Here is a 21,464-nt window from a genome sequence, read left to right as displayed (position 1 = left end):
TGCTGGTCCAGCCTGACATGCAGAATGAGGGAGAGGGAGGGAGGTGGGGGGAGAGGTAGCCCTGGGCCTGTGGAGAATCTAAAGTGAAACTGGAGTGAGATCACAGCGAATATCTGCTCCGGGTGTTTCTAGAGAACCAACTCCCCCACAGGGAAGGAGGAGGCAGCGGAGAGGAGGCTGCTGCAAGTTTCACAATCAAAGCAAGAAAAAAGCTGCAAACAGCAAGTCCCTTCTTCTGATGAGCAGCTGAACGAAGCAAGAAGCCACTGACTCCTTTTATCTGACTTCAAAACAGTCAAGTCCCAGAAAAGCATGTCGCTCTCTTAAAATGTGCTTTTTTAGATGTCATGGATCCGTGTCCAGCGTTCACAACAGTGATGCATTCACTGACAGTCAGACAACATGAACAGCAATGGATCACATGAAGGGAAAAAGGAGAGAGAAGAATAACACAAGTAAAAAAAACTAATAAAATCTTAGAATATTATTAGAACAATTCTGATCAGACAGTTCCCATTATTGGTTTCTAACACGTTAGTCAATAAATATAAAAGTAATGTAAAATGATAATAAATCCAAAGATTTTCTGGGCAAACTGTACGTTATCTTTACACTGTACATTTGAACTGATGTGCTTAAATCTTTCTACTCCTTAAACTTAATGTTATGTTTAGCATCTTAAATAACAATTTTTTTGTTTTTTTTGTGATAATAAATAAAATACGTTGTATTTTATTGTTTTTAAATGTTTTTAAAATAGTTAAAAACATCCTTTGTAAGGGGTTTTTATCCCCTCGCCAGCAGCAAACTGCAGCTGGTAACTTCCACCAGGATTTTGCATCATCACCATCAACATCATTATCAAGGAAAACACTACAAATCCATCAACTTGAACAGCATCAACTCACAGTCAGACAACCTATCCAGACATAAAAACTGAGGAAATTCCAAACCCAGTGTTTCATCTGCAGGCAGTCACCAACTTCTAAAACCACCCTGCCAAATATATGCAGTGATGTGTCCATCATCAGGAGAACACTGCAGCTACTGTGCAGTTTACTGACGACCACATGAACATGTCTGATGGATGCATTTAGAGAACAGATCATATCAAAATGATCTGCGTCATCTGTGAAACACAGCAGAAGTATCAAGTGAGGCTGTTTTATTGCATTAGTGCACCTCTGCCAATCATCACCACTCACTCATTCATTTTCTAAACCGCTTAGTCCAGTTCAGGGTTATGGGGAAGCTGGAGCGATCAGCAGGCAAGAAGCTGCAGGGTACAACCTGGACAGTCCAGCTCAGCTCACTAACACCATAAATAAATTAATCATTAAAAAAAAAAAAAAAAAAAAAAAAGTTCTGCAGAAAACTTACAGAAAGTTATTGTTGCATCTGTTTTTACACCAAATACTTTCATTCATTCATTTTCCTAACTGCTTAATCCAATTCAGGGTCGTGGGGAAGCTGGAGCCTATCCCAGCAGGCTTTGGGTGACAGGCAGGGTACACCCTGGACAGCTCGCCAGTCCATCGCAGGGCCACACAGAGAGACGAACAACCACTCATGCTCACACCTATGGGCAATTTAGAGTAACCAATTAACCTAACATGCATGTCTTTGGATGGTAGGAGGAAGCCAGAGAACCTGGAGAGAACCCACACACACACACACACAGGGAGAACATGCAAACTCCACACAGAAAGGCCACTGACTGAACCCCTCCCCAGCCAAGGATTGAACCAGTGACCTTCTTGCTGTGAGGCCACAGTGCTAACCACTGTGCAGCCCACACAAAATACTTTATTGTATGTATGCTGTTACTGATGGTATGATATGATAATATAAATATGAAATAATACACCAAATACTTTATTGTATTATTTCATATTTATATTATCGTATCGCACCATCAGCAACAGCATCAGCATCCATCAGCACTTAAGGTGCTGCCTGCCATATGTGGAATAAAGTTTGACAAAGAGTATGACTTCAGGGCAAAGACTTTAGATTTTCGGTAAAAACTATGACAGAGCTTATTTGCTTTTTTTGAGGTTCCTCAGTGAAGCATCTTGGATGTTGGTAAGACACTGAGCACCAGAAGCTAATTCTACACATAAAAATTTGCAAATACTTTTTTACTTTCTCTTGTTTCTTTGTTATTGTTCAAGGAAAAACACAAGTTCACAGTAAGAAAAAAGAAATCACCTGAAACCAACAGCTTCCCACATTTCCTGCAGCATTTTGCAGTCTTAGCTCCCTTCACTGTATTGATTTCCAGTCTTAATGTTGCTGTGCTGTGCATGGAGAAAGATGTTGTGGAGCAGGACTGACCTTTATCCCTGTATGCAGATGTTGGAGGTGGGTGCATCGGCAGGAAGGGCATCTCCACTGGCACCACAGACTGTCACCCAGCAGGCAGAGGATTTAATGGGAGCAGTGACCTGCGTTTAATGCAACCACACTCATATACAAACCATATACAAACCTACATACACTCAAGCACCACTATAGTGGAAGAATAGTTAAGATGAGAAATGAAAAATAAACTGAATGAAACTTTTTTTTTTTAAATGATAAAAATGGATTTTGGGTATTGGAGTAATAAATCTTTTATGTATATATATATATATATATATATATATATATATATATATATATATATATATATATATATATATATATAATTTCAAAACTTTGTATGACTAAACAACTTTAATTTATTAAGTTGTCACTGAAGTTCTATCATCAGATATTTTAAGCTCATTTTTAATTTGATGATCACAATATATCTGAAAAAAAAAAGCTGCAACTGGGTTTTTAGAGGAGAAATGTTGTCCCATTCTGGTCTGATGCAGGATTCTACCTACCTGGTCGCAGATTGGTGAAGCCCAGCCTATCTGTGCGTCTGAGAGACTCTACCTCTCTGAAATGCTCCTTTCACTGACCTGTTGTTAACCTAAGTAGTTGTCAAATTCTCTTGTTGTTGTTGTTTTTTTGTCCCAGTTAATTTTCCAGTCTGTTCAACTTTTTTGGAGATGTGTTGCTCCCATCAATCAAAATTCAAAATTAGCTCTTTTTTTTTTTTTTTTTTTAATTAATAGTAAAATGTAACCATTTCAACATCTGGTGCTTTGTTGTGTTCTATGGGGAATTGCCACAATTGCAAATCATTTTATTCTGTTAGTATTATTCCAATTAGTATACTAATTAGAAAATGAACGGATGGGTGGACATCATGTAACTTTAAATGAATGGCTGCAAAAAATTCTCACTTCCCGTATTTTAAGTTGGCGTCTTTTTACCCCTGAAAAAGGCTCAGAAATAAAGCTTCCCTCTGTTATGCTTGTTTGCACACACATCTGTGAACCGCTCTGACCCTCACCTGATTGTTATACTATAGCTGTAGCGTTTGTCGTTTCTGCATGGAGAACTGTGATCTTGTAAATCTCCACAGTGCAGCATAAAGGATGTCGTGCATGTCCACAATAAATCAAGACACATCAAGTCAGTGCGGCCACAGTGAATCGTTGGATGCACAGTCATTCACGCAGAGCTGCGTGCAAATCGTCTGCTGCCAACATTTACATATAAATGCAGACTCTGCCCACTGGCTTAGGCACATATTAGAGATGACAATCCTTGCTTCTGCTTTACTGTTAACACACACTGTGGCTACCAAGTAATAATCAAAATGAAGAAAAGAAGGTAAAGAAAATGTAATAATAATGTAGTAATTTTTTAAATGTGTATTACCTTTTGTTATAGACACCATGGTCCAGCTAGTTTTACAAATATGGTGATTTGTACAAGCGAACTACTAATAAACTCACTGAGTCTAAGCTGAGATAACTGTTTTTGTGTTTATGACATCATTCAGCTATTTTCTTAGACACCAGAGTACTTCCTCATAAAGGTTACTGCACACAGAAGATATAATACGGACTATAAACCTGCTTTCATAAGCAAAGTCAGACTCTCCACTTCAAATAAAACGATCTTCCTCTGTTAAATCCACCGTTATGTCACATGTGCTCATGTAAATGGGATTTTATATGTTCACCATTTGTGTTGAAATACTTCCAAATTTTATGACATCAAGCTGTAGAAAAAAAAATTCAACATTCTGCTTCTTGCTTGTCACCTCCAAGAGGTCAGCATGCCGTCGTTTTTCCCACCGGCAGGTCCTATTTACGGACCTTCGGGTGTGATTGAAGGCAGCATCAGAGTACTTGAGTTATTTACTCCCAAACTAGCTGACACTAATTACAGCAACATATTTGGTGTCGCGCTACACTCCGGTTTCACATCGGCTGCAGCAGGACTCTGAGGTGCTTTCGTTTCGATCGTATTTTAGAGGAATTTATGCTTATGCATCTCGGATGGCTCTCAGATTCAGTTCCTTTAAATGAGACATGTGAAGAACACATCTTAAACACTTCTGAGGCTGGTGTAGATGATTATTACTGGATACATTAACATTTCCTACTTATTAAATCAGCCTGGAATTTAAAGAGTTAACATGTTTACCTGATGTTTATGTAGATCTCTAACTGAACCAAATTTCATTATGGATCTAAAAGAGAAAGGCAATGGATCACTAACTGGATTCAACCTCTGGGGATCATGGTTGTGTTTTCATAGAGATTTAGCCATCAGCTGTTGGCACATTTTTGTGTAGTTCTACAACACATCAACACTGCAATCTAACGAACCACAGCGGTTTTTCCACATAATTCAAAGAATGGTTTACAGTGAGACCATCTCAATGTGTTGTCACTATGGAAACTGTCTGGATGGCTACACAGCAAAAGACCAAACTGATCTCTCAACAGCAGCTTCATACTTCCTGAAACCTTTGATTTGACCAACTCGCCTCATTTTCAGCCGAAGTCCAGGCGAGGCCAGTTTATTTGTCCAAGACAATTCATAGTGTGTTACATAAAGAATTAAAGCATGACAGCCGGATGCAGGAAACATTTAAAAGTACATTAAAAACAAAATTGTAAACGAAATTAAAGCAAATAAATAATTAGAAACAGCTAAAGTAGTAAAAGATAAAATGCAACAAATAAAAAATGTTCCAGTGTGAGGAATTATCAGTTGTTATGGTAAAAGGCAGAGTTTCAACAGACCTGCAGGTTTCTGGGACTTTGTTCCGTGTGTGAGGAGCATGAAAACTGAACGCTGCCGCCGTGTTTAGTTCTGCTTCTGGGAACGGAAAGTAAATTTGACCATGATGACCTGAAAGATCTGGTTGGTTTATAACGTACCAGAAGATAACGAATGGATTTTGACCTTCAAACCACTCAATGCTTTCTAAACTAACATGTTTTTTAAGTCAGTTATTTGATCAACAAGAAGTCAGTGTAAAGATCTTGGAGTCATAAGATCCATGTTCTTGGTCTTAGTGAGGACTGGATCAGCAGCGTTCTGGACTACCTGCAGTTAAGGACAATAATAAACATAAAAGCACAAATAAGTTTTTCTAAATCCTGTTGAGACATCAGTCCTTTAATCCTTGATCTGTTGTTTAAGTGATAGCACGCTGGCTTCACAGCTGTCTTAATGTGATGCTAAGTTCAGGTCTGAATGCAGGACTACTCTCAGATTTCTGGCTTTGACTACGAGGCTTTACTACAAAAAGAAAAAAAGTTCTAATTTAAAGGTTGTGCAAAACAAAAAAATTAATAATTACATAAATTCTCTGACAAAATAAGAGGTCAAAGGTAATGTTTTCAGTCATATGTAGCAGAAACGTCACACAATAACTACACAGCGGAATCTCATTGAAGTGTTTTGGAAATGTGGCCAAAGAAAGAAGTCATTCAGTTTTAGCGTTGATGAAAATGACTTAAAAATGAAGGTTTGGAGCACAGGAGTTTAACTCTTTCTGGGAGTTTCTATTTTAAAATGCTGGCACATGTAGTACAAGGCAAAGGCCATGACCCACCCTACTTATCTTTCATATCCTGCCTCCAAGCAGATACTTCATTGTAACTTTTTACAGTGGTCTCTAAACAGTGTCTGTCCTTCACCATTTCACTTCAGTCTCTTTGCAAGTCTTTTTCTTTGGACATTTGCTGGTTTTTCGCCTATTTTCAGTTCAGTCTTTGTACTTAAACATTTATCAGCAAAGTTTTAGTCATTTAATTAAACCTGTGATTCATTTAAGTACAAAGAAAAGAATTTAGAGATGATTCAGCACTTTTTTTCCACACCTAACAGAAAACTTTCAGTCTGAAATGATGTCTTCAGCCACTTTGTTGATAGCAATCTGTCTGAAAAGACATCATTTGTTCCCATATCTTCCACTAAAAGATAATTAAATTCAGCATTTTTGAAGAAATAAACAACACTAACAAAGAGCTGTGTCAAACACTCGGCATAGCTCAACAATTTGCACATTGTGCCCTTAAAAAGGAAGGAAAGTCTTTAAAGATGCCTGGAAAACTTCTTTTATAAAACTGCTTGAAGGACACTTTGAGAGTTCAAACTGCATTGAAGAATAAAGGGGGTTGCACCGAGCGCTGACATGATAAGATTTGAAACGATCACTTTAATAGATGTCCTTTATAAATCAGTTATATGTTAATAGGAAATGGAAGGTGTTGTGTCATCTTTTTGCAGGAAACCAAACTGTAACATATAGTAACATACATAGAGTGCTTTTATATTTATTCAAACATTGCAGCTGAATGTTTAAAAGTGAAAAGAACGAACTGATACAGTTTCCTACAAACTAAGGATGCATTCACATCAGGATAGTCCGCTGGACTCGGTCTGATTGGAAACTCGGCTCAGTTGTAGGGAGATGTATTCATTCAGACTGAAATTGCACTCATGCTGCACTTCAAGCGCGCCAAACCTTTACAATAATATATCCCCATTTCCACCAAAGGTGGTGTTGCACTAGAATTTAGAAAAAGAGAGGACAGGACCAGCATGAAGAAGAAAACTTGAGTTAAACATGGAGAGAAAACTATCACTGTTTTGGGTTTTATATTTTGTCTTATGCAATTATACTGCAGAAATATACAGCAACAATGACCACAGTATGGTCAACACATGAGGCAGAGGACTCTTAACGCCACATTTACCCACAATGCAATGCTACGTCAAATGCAGGAAGTGACTTTTTTTGTAGTCCGCTTCCTGTTTTTGGTCTACTTAAACGGGCCAAGACCTGCATTTGTAGACAGACCGAGTCCGCTTCTTTGGTCCGATGCAGAATTTGTTTGCCGCATTCACATTTCCCAATACGAAGCGGACTTTCCGAGCAAACAGACTTGGATTTGAATGAAAAAAGCTGATGTGAATGTGCCCTCACTCTGTTAGGCTGTAGAGACCTTAAAATAAAATAAAAACAGGGGAACCTGACTGCATGCTCCCTGTTAACAGACACCCAGGGGAAGCTGGCAACACACCCTGAGCTGAATTATGTTATTATTCAGCTCTAACTAAGGTATCACTTGGTTTTGTTTTTGTCGTTGTGAATATATATGGGGACAAATAGAGACAAATAATAGAACCACTGTCTGACACTGTATATACACTAACTTATCTGAAATATTTCTAATTAATGTCAGCATTTTTTAAGCAGCAACTAAACATTCGTGACCAAATAATGGTTCAGATCATCCAGCATTTGCCCAAACAACACAGACTCCTCTCTGTCATACTGCAGGCTGGATCTTTAGCTATTTACCTCTGCATCAGGGATTATGACCCAACAGGACCTGCTAGAGGTGTGGCTACATGTTCACCAAAAGATAATTCAATTATTGTGTTTGTGTATTTAGCTGTGAATGTCCTTAAAGTAACGGAATCAGACAAAACACAAGCGCCCCAAAAAGATGATATTCAAATACAAATTATTACTAAATGCTACGTCCCATGCATGCTAAGGGGCTTGCACATGTGCAATAACAGAAATGAAGCACTGTATTTAATAAGCTGAACATGATTAGACTGTGGTTGTGTGAGAGAGCTGGCTGCAGGGTGGTAAGGTAAACCTCAGAGGTTCATTCCAGGCTCTCTGGAAAAGTGCTGGCGGGGAGAAAAGCTGAGTGGTCAGCAGGATGAGGATTAGCGTAAACATGTGTTCTGTCAGTCATGATGCTAAGAAGGGTCGCAGTTTCACATTCCAGAAATATAAAGAGGAGAGTTTGGGAGAGGGACTTGTAGAAGGTGGGATATGAAAGCGGGGTAATATATTATTTATACATCTTTCACTAAACAAACCCCCCACATCTAATAATATCTATATATTAAGCAAATTGCATGCACAGGAGTGATAATTACTCCAGATTATTCTGGTCTGTCTGCTGCACACACACACACCACTCATTTGTTTATGAATCCATCAGTGCCTGGTTAAACATCCATCTCTCCAGGGATGGAGCCTCTCCACCTTGCAGCTGTGTTCCTCACTGGGTCAAAGAAGTCTGCAACCTTCAACAATTTAAAATCCACAGCAGCTTCATTTGAGCCTGACCAAACTTTCAGATTAAAAAAAAAAAAAAAAAACCCTCCCCGAGAGGCAGACATTTAAGTCTGAGAAGTCATAAATACTCCAAAAATTAGTTTTTGTCTTTTTTTAAAGTAAAAAAAACAAAACTATTCTGAGACTGTTTTAATCTTACCATTACAATTACACAATTTAGTTACAACATTACAACCAACCAAGACATTAAACCATTTTCAGTCTAGCTGGTAACAAACAGATCATGTTTTGCCAGAAGAATTAAGGAATTAATAGTTGATTTTTTTAAAAAACGAGGAAAGAGAAAGGAGTCGCATATGGGTTGAAGAATTATGTAGTCTAAATATTCTAGAGAGGAAAAACACTCTGCCCTTAAGACAAGGGACACACTGTGTCCTCATTTAGTCGTCACAATTAACACTGAATTAGCCGCTAAAGGAGTCTCTTCTGCAAAATGGAAATAAACACAACATTTCCATTATCACATATTCATGTTCAGCAGTGCTGGAAAATAAATTCAGTATTTTTTCATGTCATGAGTGTGAAAACGACCCTGAGGAGAGTTTTCAAGGCAGCAGAAGAAACATCATTGTAATTATGCCTTTGGTGAATATTCTGCGCATTCATTCCCTTTGTATAGTGTATGGATGTGTTCCCATGAATCTTCTAGTATGCTTCTGGATGAAGCTGTCACAACCACTGCTCCTCTTTGTCTTTTTAATGAATGCACAGAAAATCTAATTCATCACTATCCGAGTGTAATTATGGAAATTTCAAGAGATTTGTTGGGAGTTCTGTAACAGCAGTGTGCCATTCTACAAAAAACACAAGAGTCTCTGAAGAGAGAAGCAGAGATTTTCATATTTTCATATTAATACTCGAGCATGTTCATGCATATGAACAATTTTCATTGTTTTGAATGCTTAACTGAATAATCTTCATATAACATTTATTATTATTTTTCATAGTGAGTACATTAATCAGCACTGACTGTATATTTTTAATAACAGGTTCATATGTTGTGCTGTCTCTTCCTAGATTTCTTTCTAAGCTGTGCTGTCACGAGGAAGCATTTGTTCATTTTTCATGCATTGTTGTCATTTTTTGAAGAAACCTCATAGTCACGCTCAGTTTTTAAACAAAACATTGGACTTTCCGATACATAGTTATGATGAGTATCCATAGCAACAGAAGTGTAGTGGATACCATTACCATCCCATTTGGTAACAAATTCAGTTGCTGAAAGAGATTAATCATGAAAGTGTTTTAAGCTTAAGCCCAGTTAGCTTTGCTTAGCATTGACTTTTATGACAAATACACATCTAACCTGGTTTAATCCCACACATAAAAATCTGTGCTCAAGCACTTGCAAAGTTAACACATAAAAAAGACAATTAAATCCTTTCAAGCTGCCAGTAGTAGTGTGTTTACTCTCAGTGCTTTGGGGGATGAATTTATTCCAAACCAGTCCCGTAATTACAACTACCTCCTCGATGACAGTCCTGTAACTACAACATGAAGGGATGGCATGCACTTCATCCTACAGGCTGTGCTGGACCATCGTTTCAGATAAAGACAACTTACAGAGACAATTGGACAGTTAATTGGTTTTTGACTGGAGCACAGCAGGACTGAGAGGGAGCTGCAGCAGTCTTGCATTTAAATAAATGGATCAATCTATTTTTTTTTTTTTTTCATTTCATTTTGTTGCTGGCAGTTTCAGAGCCTTTAATATTTGAAACTGTGGCTGGTAAATGGGAGTGTCGGCAAAGTAAAAGTGCATTCTGGCCTCATCTGTAGTGCTAAATGCAGCAGCCTCAGAGAAAAAGAATCACGTGCTGCCAGCGATGTTTCCATCAATGGCGGTCACAGCCGCGGGTGTTAGCAGGGTTCAGCTAAGGTGCTGCTAAGTGGGTTTTGTTAGCATTTGTTAGCAGTTAAGAGACTGTTTCAAACTAAGCTAACGTAGGCTCCAGCTACATATTCAGTTAGCATTAAGTGTTAGCTATGTTTTTATCTTGTTATAATTGCTTTAAAAATAGTTTTTGATCATTCTGATATTTCCATCTGACTGTTTAATGAGCATCTTCTGAAAGATAAGAGGGGGAAACTGACATAACTTAAGACTTGGCACAATATGTTCTTCCTGCTTGATTGAAATGTCCTAAAATTAACTACATGGTCTAATTATTCTTAGAGATTACTAATATGTAACTTTATACTAATGTGTACAGCTGTGAACTCATAACGAAGTCACAATGCATCATAAGAGTGCCAAATTTGCAGCACAACATGCAGCACAGTGAGCAGACCAACACGCTATCATTCTCTCATAATGCCAACAACATCACAACAGAGCAATAGTTTCTCTCAACTCAACTCCCTCAGCAGCCTCTAGGCACGGCCCAAAAAAAGCGTATCTCACATAAATCAAGCAAAACCCTGAGAGCTCAGCGGGCCCCAAGAGCATGCTGATCACCCCGACACTCATTCCCCTGCTGCCAGTCTTCTGAGCTGTCTCAGCCCTCGGGAACTCCCAGCCTGGAGCACAGACCCTGCCAGTCAGCCGCAGCAGGCTGAGAGGGTCCTGATTGGTAGGGAGGGTGATGTCGCAGATGCATGTCACTTTGATTCACTGCCAGTAGACCAATGTGTGAGATGCATGCGGATGCAAGCTGTGAAATAAACAAATCCAATTTACTCCGGAGGTGCAGCTTTATTGTCTTCCTGGTATCTTAAAGAACTGCTTTATATACGTGTGACTAAATATCGTGGAGTCATTCAATATTTGGCCCTGATATGTTTTGTAGTGAGGTGCAGTATGTTGCTATCACTGCAGCACTGCCAAATATGCCCACTCAGTTGTGAGTCTGTGTGTTTTTGTAGAACAGTACTGTACACAGATGGTATGGCAGACAAGGCTACATAATATACGCAATTTACATAAGGCAGCAACATCACTCATATAGGCTTACAACCAAAATTCAGGCTTTCCATTCAGGTCTTCCATAAGAAATAATCAAACCTCAGGGTTTCGCGTTATGTCACTAGACACTTACTAACCTAAAATGCTGCCACTGATTATACAAATCTAAGCCAGACGTGACCAGTGGGATCACTCTCTCTTTTAAAGCCTTTCTCCTGCTTTGTGTCAGTTGAAAAAGACAAGACGTTGAGGAAAAAAAAAAAATAGGGGCAGGAACAAAAATCCAGAGATTGACAAAACAAAAGCAGCAGGGATTAGATAGGCAAGGGAAGGGTTACTTTAGGCCTTCCTGTTTCCACGGTTGTGTGACAAATCCCAGTAGAATCCCTGTTGCATGAGACACACATGGGATTGCTAGCAAGCACTCTGATGACAGCAAAATCTCCTGACAGGAAAACAAGTGGATATATGGTAGAGAGCGCACTCAGATGAGAGAGTATGCTGTCTAACCAAGAAAAGAAGCATTCAAAGTTCACAGAGTGATGACTGCAAATGGCACATGAATAGTTTACCAAAGTATGCTCTAAATTAAATGCTGTCAAGAGGAGAAGACAGAATCTTTGCATCAAAAGCAAATGCTGAATGAGACAAGCTTCTGGCAGACTAGTGAAGAGCTTTGAAGCTCCTATCATATGTATGTACTGCAGCTATTTCGTGACAGATTTACCACCATCAAACTGCCATTCAAAGATGAAATCTAAATCAATGGATGCAAAAACTAGCAGAAAGAAAATCACTTACAAATAAAAATGCACTTCCTTTCCAGTTATGTAAATCTGATCAATTAGAAAAAGCTATGAAAGAAACATCAATTTGTGCCAACACCACATCGACATACACCCATTGCTCCAAATGGGGATAAAAAGGTACTGCCTTACCAGGTCTCGTCGTTTTTGAACTCAAGTTCTCCATAGGTGTCTTCAAAGTCCTCCCCTCCTCCTTTGGCAAGTCCCTCCAAGGTGCGATAAGGCACAATGACAGTCCCCCTTGCTCCTGAAGTCCTCAAAACTTTCACCTCCATAATACCGATACTCTCACTGACATGGACTGAGCCGCTTTCAAAAGTGAAGATCCCAGAATGATCGTCATCCAGAATAGTTACAGTGGCCACAGTGGGGAATCCTAACATGGCCTTTGGGTATGGTAGACTGTTCGGGGATAACACCTCATCCTCTGTTTCCAAGACACGCAAATTATTGAGACGTACAAAGAAGTGTTCGTCCTCTTCAAAGATGTCGTCGTCTATGATGCCAATGCTTATTTCTTTGATCATCTCGCCTGGTTTGAACACCACTGTGCCCTCTGTGAACTCGTAGTCGGCTCCAGCATTAGCTGAGCCGTCCTCGGTCTTATAATCCACGTAGATCGTCTTGTTGATGTCACCACCCTTTCTAGTGATGGTCAGGATGGCAGCGCCACAGTTCTCGAGACACTGGTACGCAGCAGGCTCAAAAGCAATCCTAGACACATACTCTTCTGGTTCCTCCACATGAACCTCCTGCACACTAGCACACTTCTTCGCCTGTTCTGCAACATGTTTCTTCAAGATATTCCCGGCGCCTGTCATCATACGTGTAGCTTGGATGCGGTAGAAGGCACGGCTCTTTTGCTGGTGTGAAAGAGCATAGTAATTGGCCATTTCAACCAGCTGATCTAACTCTTTTTCTGGATGCTTCTGCTTCAGGTCTTTTAAGATGCGGATCATATCACGTCGGGACTCGTCTACCTCTTTGCTCTCAATCAAGCCTATCAGATTGCTGGCGGCGCTTCCATCCATGAAGTGAGAGTTGACCATCTTGCCATCCATCTCAATCCCCTTGGAGCGTTCGGTCTCTGTCTCGATAATGACACCCCTGTGTTTGTCAGTGCGATACTTCTTGTGCATGAACTTGTAGAAGAGCAGCCGTCTGTCTGCTACCCAGGCAAGAATTACACATATGGGGAAGAAGGACAGTGTAACTAGGCCTTCCCAGACCTGGACTACATTGGGAGAAAAGACAGCCAGGATCATGTAGAGCCAGATGTAAGCAAAAATACTCCAACCTGCAGTTACAAAGAACACCCTGAGGTGCTTAACCTTGCGTACCTCTCCTTGGGGGATGACAGACACACAAAGGCCAATGATGACAAACATATTGAAGGCTGCACTGCCTACGATCGTGGAGGGCCCAAGCTCACCAGATTTGAATTCGTGTCCACAAACCTCAATCACAGAGAGCAGAATCTCAGGGGCAGATGAGCCCAAGGCCATGAGGGTGAGGTTGGAGACTGTTTCATTCCACACTCGAATGGTGGTGGTGGTTGTTTCCCCATTGGGCCTCTTGATGACAATTTCCCTCTCTTGGGATGTGATGACCTCAATGGCAGCCATGAAGCGGTCAGCAATGATGGACACCCCGAGAAACATGTAGATCATGGCTACAAAATAAACAATGACCCGAGCAATCTTGTCACCCATGGATGGGTCCTCGGGATACCAGATGGGGAGGATGATACCTTTTTGACACTTGGAGGTCCCCTTACAGGTGGCATTGTTGGGACTGAGCGTAGGGCTCGGATCGGACCGGGCCTCAGAACAAAGGAAGGCTACAGCCACAGAGACGAGCCCCAACCAGAGGCAGGCCGATGACCCTGGTTTTACAGGCCTTGAACCCTCCATGCACCCTCCTTCGTCTCAAGGGTCCTTACCACACTAACAGTCCCTCCGGGATCCAGCACTGGGCTGTGCTTTTCTCCACCCTTTACCTAAACACACCAGAGAGAAACAGAGTGTATATGTTATTCCACATCTTTTCTTTAAGGCAGTTGTATCATGTTGCATTTATTTAGCAACTGAAATGCTTCATTGCGGAAAGGAATGACATAATCAAGGGGGATTTCTCATCCTGGTGTTTTCCCTTTACTTTAAAACCCAAGTTGGATGCATGGCTGTGATACAAATGTGTACATTTGTGTGCGTGCGTGGGGAAAACCCTTTCTGAAGCATGAAAAGGCTTTTTCTGTTGTTATATGAGTGCAAGAATTTTAATAATCCAGCAACCCCTCTGTACAACTTCAGCGGGTTTCTGCCTTCTTTCTACAAAGAGTACTTTCATGAGACCTTTATGTTTTATCGATATAAAGCGAGCTGGATAACATTTTATCATGCTGCTGAAGAATTCAGGAGAATTTTACATCTATAAATCACACCATGAGAAAGCTAACATCAATTTAATGAAACTATATGAGACAAAAGGCTAATTTTCAGTCATAGAGTATATTGCCAGTTCGGATGTGTAAACATGCACCCAATCATGAGATTTTGAGCATGATTGGCTGAAATCTCCAGGGTAATACACAGCCTGCAACCAAAATGCTCGCTCAGCAAGCGTGCAGTGTTGCCAAACTAAGCAGTGTCCAAAATGTCGCATTGCAAAAGAACAGCAGAGAGGAGGCAGGAGACCACCAAGAAGCAAAATTGGACAAAGGCAATGGATGTCCAATCCAAATACATTCCATAATGAGCCCTAAATGCACCCTTAACACCTCTGCAGAAGAGAGGAGCTAACAGTTAAAATACTGACATTGTTCAAACTCATAAAAGCTGAAGCTAAGCATCTTCAGTTCCTCTTCAGCTCTTATGGATGGGACTTTGGTATTCTGTTGAAGCATATAGCTTTGGCCAGCGGTAGAGGTAGGATGATGAACAACTAACCACCTCAAACTTATCACAGAATATTAACAAAGGATATTTATTCTTTATTCCTGATTTATTTATGATAATTATTTAGTGGTTTGAGAGGTTGGTAGTGATCTTTGAGCACCATGTCAGCAAATCACTGTGTCCACTGTCTTTTCCCGTTGATTCAGTTGAGTTGAATGAGATCTGACTCGTTCAACACTTACCTGAGAGCACATTCTTATGTTCTGAATCCTTACAGGCTTACCTGTGGGACTGCCTGCACAACCACATGCATTTGTTTAATAGGCACTCTGGATGAAAGCATTCCTTGAATAACTTATGTTAGAATGTAATGCAGATTCCTTATTTGGAGCACCTCTTACTGCCATTTCTAGAAACGTCGATGGTTAAAATATTCAACCAAATCCTTCATGGAAGTGTGAACAGGAAATCTGTGGTATTCACAGTTATTAAAATGCCCTGATGTTGTTGATAGGATCTAAACATTGTCAACACAGTTTGCAATAAACTGGAAAAGTTATGACGCCTTACATGCAGGCAGTGGCAAAACTAATTAATCTATTCTGGGATAAATTATCCCTAAGATTTTAAATTTAACGGTTCATAGGTACAAATAATTGCATCACTGGCAGTATTATTGTGTCTTGTGTGCAATCATAACTTTGTTCATGTTCAGAGACTCTTGAGAAGGGTTTTATTTGCAGCGATGAAATTTAAAAAGCAAAGGGGAATGTTAGAAAAAAAGAAGAGATGACTGTGGGGCAGCACACTGATCTGAAGGAGAGAAAATGGGATGACAGCAAGCAGCAGCACAAGCTGCAGACAAGGAAGTTGAATTTAACTGAATCAGCAGAGCCATTTCTGTGGACTGCAGCCAGCTATTTAATCCCTGTGAGAGCCAACAGTGCAGAGCACAAACAAAAACAACAGGAAAATAATTGAGAGGGAAAGTTGTTACTTAATGAGACAAAAGTTGTATTTGAAACAAACAAAAAAAAAAATTGGAATATCTTAGAGCTTTAAAATTCAAATGGAGGAACTCGCAAATGAGAGTAAACTTTTAAGAATGAAAGGAAAAATTTGTGCATCCTGTGCTACGCCAGTGAAGAGGTAAAAATGCCCGCAGGTATGAATAAGTCATTGAAGGCAGCATGAGGCTGAGGGAAGTGCCTTTTTCCTGTTTTAGAATCAGAGCAGCACTGCTGACCTGCCAGCTTCTCCTCATCTTTTTTATTGCACGCTGGCCAGTCGGGGTGGATGTGCAGCAACTGCAATGAGGCATCCAGGATTTAAAGCCCCGGGACTGCCTCTCAATATGTTACAACCTTAGGATGGGAATGATGTTATTTAATTGCCAGGCGACACTGGAGGAGCAGTAACGTAAATCTGAAATGTCAGATCAAAATCCACTCTTCTTTTTTCCACTTAACTAAAACAATGTCCATGTGATGATCATACGTAAAAAAACAACAAAAAAAAACAAGGTAATTCCTACACAACACCTTTCTTGTTTGAGCTTTAAACAATCCTCCTGCAACTTCCTGCTGCATTTATGCAGCCAGTGAGAGCTGCACATATCTTCTATGTGTTGCATTGTGCAGAAGGAGAGCGATGGAAAGCAGCAAAATCTATTCAGTCAGTCTAGATAAACGGAGACGAACAAAAGTGGCACAGGAGTCAAATACCCAACAATCCAAGAGCAAACTACTACAGTGATGGAGATGTTTTTAAGATGTAAGCCCATTTAGCTGCACTGCACTGAGGCAGTCAGTTTCTTGGTAATTACCTCATGTCTTGATCCATTAGATCTCAAAATTTCATTTTGTAACTACAACACTGTTTCACTAAAGACCAAAACAAAAGATCAGACCCATTACGGGAACTATTCTATTCATCATTTTACAGAAAATGCTCCTTGCTTGTGTGTGAATGCAAAAAATAAAGTCCTCACTATTCAGGTTTTGAGAAACTGATGGATGGATAAAATCTTTTAAGAGACATAAATAATCTTTGGGTAGCAAATATAGTTGGTGGGAGTAATTACATTAAGTACTCAGGTCCCTTCAGGTGTATGACCTCACAAGGATGTTGGATTTGAAAATTGATTTTCTATCTTCACACAAATTGCATTCCAAACAGAGGAGAGTAAACTGTCCCGTTTCACAGCGGGCATCACCGTTACGACAACGACCCTTAAATTAGGAGCTACATGAAACAATCTGCATACTAACTGCTGTTTTAAGGGCTGCGATTTGCTTCATGAATGCAGAGCGGTTTGAGCAACACTGAGCAGCAGCGACCGACAGTGTGAAAGTTAACAGGAAGGATAACGTTGTTCCACGTCGAAGCAAGAACCACATTGTTAGTGATGATTTCTAAATTAGGGGTGACAATCAGCTCGGGCATTCTCCTAAATGAAATCCAACACTGACCTCTTTAAATAGGTAGACGGGTGTGAAAACACTTTAACTCTGTTCATACAACGTTTACCGTAACCTCGTTTTTCTTCAGTTATGTTCAGTGACAGTTAAGTATCACATCATTTTGATTTATTTCTCTAGAATGCACAATGGCTAAATAACATTAGTATGCTTACTTTGAGTAGCAACATAGTCCAGTTTATGCCAGTAAAAGTTTAAGTGGAAGTAGAAATAAGAGACAAAAGTCAGTATGTATTTTAGGCACAAACAAGATAGGGATGACTGAAATCCCATTAAGTAATGTCAAATCCCAAGAAAAAAAAACTATTTATATCCCAGATAACCAACAAACTCGCCACATTTAGCTGATTTTGATCTAATCCCCATAAAAACAAATGATATAACATTGATTCAAAGGACAGCATTCAAACTTGCCCACGTCACAAAGTCTGGGAAATTCATCTCCACACAGAGATGAGATTAGGTGGATCTACTAAAGTTTCTTGCCGTTTGTACATCTCTTCCCAATGAAGCAGATGTTTTTAAAAGCCTAAAAATGCTCTTTTTTAAAATAAATCTGGACTCAAAGTGAATACATCTGAAAACACCATAGTTTTCTTTCTGTGTTTACAGCTCATCTTTTTATTGCTCAACCTCAGGGATGCCCAACTTCGGTCCTGAAGATCTACCATCCTGCAACTTTTAGACGCAAACCTTGTCCAGCACCAGAATCAAAGGAATGACTCGTTACCAGGCGTCTGCAGAGCTGGATGACATGCAGGTGTGGTGGACAGGGGGGGGATCTCGAGGACCAAACTTGGCCCTACCTGCTTGACTCGCATGTGCAAACCCTGGAAACAGCTACAACAGTGGTGGATTACAGTATTACATTTACGCTCCAAGCATGATGTGGCCTTTACGGCTAAATCTACTGGTCCTCTGCTTCCACCATCATCACCTTCTCTGGCTCCGTTCGTGGAAACTTTTCCTGATTACAATGGCAGTATCACTACTGGGGTGAAGGGTTTATTACACTTCTTAAGATCACAGAGATCTCAGATTGATTTGTTTGAGCACACATTTGAGCACACTAAAAAGTGGAGCAAGCAAGAAGGGTGAAGGAATTTTCTCATTTCACAGGGATTTTTAAAATAAAATTGGTTCCATCTCAAGGTGGACATAGGCTAAGGAAACAAACTAATATCACATTCTGATTTTCTGTTCTGTCTTCTGATGCCGGGGAAAGCAAACCATTTCCAGACCATGACGCTGATCCCTTTCTGAGAGGGGAGACAACATTTTCCTAAACTTTATTCTGTCTGCTTGCCATGCCGCTGCTTCCTTACAAAGTAGCTTTGTTCTGAAGTGTGCTCTGGTGTTCGGAGAAGAGTTCAATGATTTCATTTTGGATCAATGTTATTGGCTTGTTTATCACTGAATCAATGTATTAATGTGAATTAATGTGATGTTAAACCCTTAGAGATTCCTATCATCAGGAAACAAACAGTCATATCCCCAGGAAGATACGTGAAACAGACATAAAATAATAAAAAAAATAAAAACCAGCCAAATAAATCATTAACTGAAGTGAATGTTAGCTGGTTGTGATGTTTTGAGAAGAAAAGAACAGATCAAGAAAGAAAACAAAAGCGAAAGCTGAACAAGGTCAGCATCAGACTGATTGAGTTTCACTATAAATAGAGAAATTACTGTTTCTGTTGCATTAAAAAGAACAGAAACCTTCTGCAGCTTTCATTTAAGCTACAAAGTCACCACTGACAACTAAAGGCGCCAGATAAAAACATAAGAAAAAGAGAGACTAAACTCTAGATAAATGTAGCTACATGCTGATAGTTGGAGGTGTCGCTTTACAGCAGGAGGATTCTCTTTCTGAATGTCGGTTGTGGCCTCTGCCTGGAGTTTGCATGATCTCCCTGTGACTCTGTGTTTTCTCTGAGTACTTCAGCTTCCTACAGTCCAAAACCTGCACAGTAGGTTGCTGATTCAAATGGATGCTTTCTGTGCCAGAACATGAGGGTACATTTCTGTTACAAGGTGTGCAGGATTGTACTTTTAAAAGTAGAGATGAGAAGGCTAAAAATGAACCAAGTTTCAGTTTCTTATTTCCGCATCCCGACTTCTTCAGATGGAATAATGACTACATTATTTAGAGATGTGATTTTATTTTCTTGTTCCAGGTTTTCCTCTGATTCTAATCCATTTTACTTGAACTGCTCAAAGCCAGGTTATTCTGATATCTTGAGTTTGATTGATGCACAGTTTGGATTATTTATGAACTAATAACACACAGACATAGCTCCACTGTTAAATCACCTTCAGTTTGCAGGCGAATCTCATTTTTCACTCTAAATCTACTGAATTTAACAAGAGGATCAGCATTCCCCCCCTTCTCCCCTTGTTTAGCGCATCTGTGACCACTGTACACAGCCTGCAAGGCTATATTTCCTGACCGATGCAGACAGCATTATGGCTGAGGCAGCTGCTGACAGGAGAAAGCGGCTGCTCTGCCCACAGATCTCTTTTCCTTGTCCCTATTTTGGGAGGAGGGTCTTGTTCAAGGCGGCTACTTGAGATCCGCGTAAACATGGACTCAGCAGACACGCAGAGAGCCTCAGCTGTTGCTGATTAATCATCATGAGGCCGTTTCTGTACCAATGTCAGTCGCACCTGAGGGGGGAATCCCTCCTGGAGCACCCATAGGCCCGCACCAACATGTAGGCTGGAAAATGCGCGCAGGCCTGCGTTTATTAACTCCCAACACAGACAGGCCAAGCAGGAGATTCCCAGATACAGGGTAAAAATAAAAGCTGGAGCTTCACGGATTAAAAAAAAAAAAAAAAAAAGTAGAAATCCAGGTGTTCAGCCAATCAGCAGTGAGATGAGCCGGACAGCCAGTGAACAGCCGGAATCCGTTACTTGTCTCGACTGACGCCAATTATTTTAATGTCACACCCATTTAGACGGTATCACGAATCTATCTGAGCCGGTTTGCAGTGGATCGGATCGGCTGAGGGATGGGGCAGGTTCGGGAAGCCCGTGCGCTCTGGAGGGACCGATTCACATCCCTCATAGATGTTTGCATCTCTCACCTATAACACGATGTCACATCATGTCTCCCCTGATCCCTGAGTTGTCACCGTGCTGTTTCAATTTTTTTTTTTTTTAAAAACCTACCTGGATCTGTGTGTTGAGGAGTTTATGTGCAGAGACTGTGAAATAGCTCCTATCCTCCTCCTTCCTTCTTGTTTTGCAGTGTGGATCAGCTTGTCAATAGTCTTAAAACTCGGATATTTTGCTTCGGGTGCTCTCCTCGGACTGAAATCCCACAATAAAGCCGATGTGTCGTTGTCGTCCACGGAGGAACAGGTCCACAGTCTGCTCAGTGCTGCCGAGTGAAGGATGAAACCGGCCAGAGGGGTGGTCGCCTTTCGTCCTCCCCTGGCTTGGCGCTCTCCTCCCCAGATCCTCCCTGTCTGACGGATGGACCGAATCACAAAGCTGTCAGTAACGAGAGAGGAGGAGGATGAGGAGGAGGGGTGGGTATTTTAAGATTGCACCCTTGGTAGAGATGGATCTTCTTGAGCCTGTCCGCGCGGCTCTCCCTCCTCATGCAAGCCGTGAATCAGCGCTCTTCTCCTCCTCCTCCTCCTCCTCCTCTTCCTCCTTCTCTCTCCGCCGCGGCAGCTTCTCTCCTGTGGATCCTTTAGGTTTTGGACACCGCTGTTTTTCTGTCCCACTGCAACGACTAGCCTGTTAAACGTGGTTTTCCCTCAGATGTTGGATATCTAGGCTACTGCTCGTGACTGCCTGCGGTGGACTTTACGCAGCATCTGACTGGTCCAGATTTCTACCTGCAGCTCTGGTTCT

General features: G+C 40.6%; 1 protein-coding gene across 1 annotated transcript in view; it reads right to left on the bottom strand.

Moving 5' to 3' along the window:
* The window catches only part of slc8a3 (solute carrier family 8 member 3), a 139,850-nt gene extending 118,604 nt beyond the window's left edge, over positions 1 to 21,246 (bottom strand). The window contains exons 1-2 of the mRNA XM_079262699.1: positions 20,772 to 21,246; positions 12,353 to 14,219 (exon numbers count right to left, since the gene is read on the bottom strand). Of these exons, the coding sequence (XP_079118825.1) occupies positions 12,353 to 14,133 (1,781 nt within the window). The 5' untranslated portion in view covers positions 14,134 to 14,219; positions 20,772 to 21,246. The remainder of the gene's footprint in view (positions 1 to 12,352; positions 14,220 to 20,771) is intronic.
* Positions 21,247 to 21,464: the final 218 nt, after the last annotated feature.

Source organism: Telmatherina bonti (assembly GCF_933228915.1).
Source record: "Telmatherina bonti genome assembly, chromosome: 22".
NCBI classification, from domain to species: Eukaryota; Metazoa; Chordata; class Actinopteri; order Atheriniformes; family Telmatherinidae; genus Telmatherina; species Telmatherina bonti.
The sequence above is the reverse complement of the archived record's forward strand: the minus strand, read 5'-3'. Positions and strand labels throughout refer to the sequence as shown.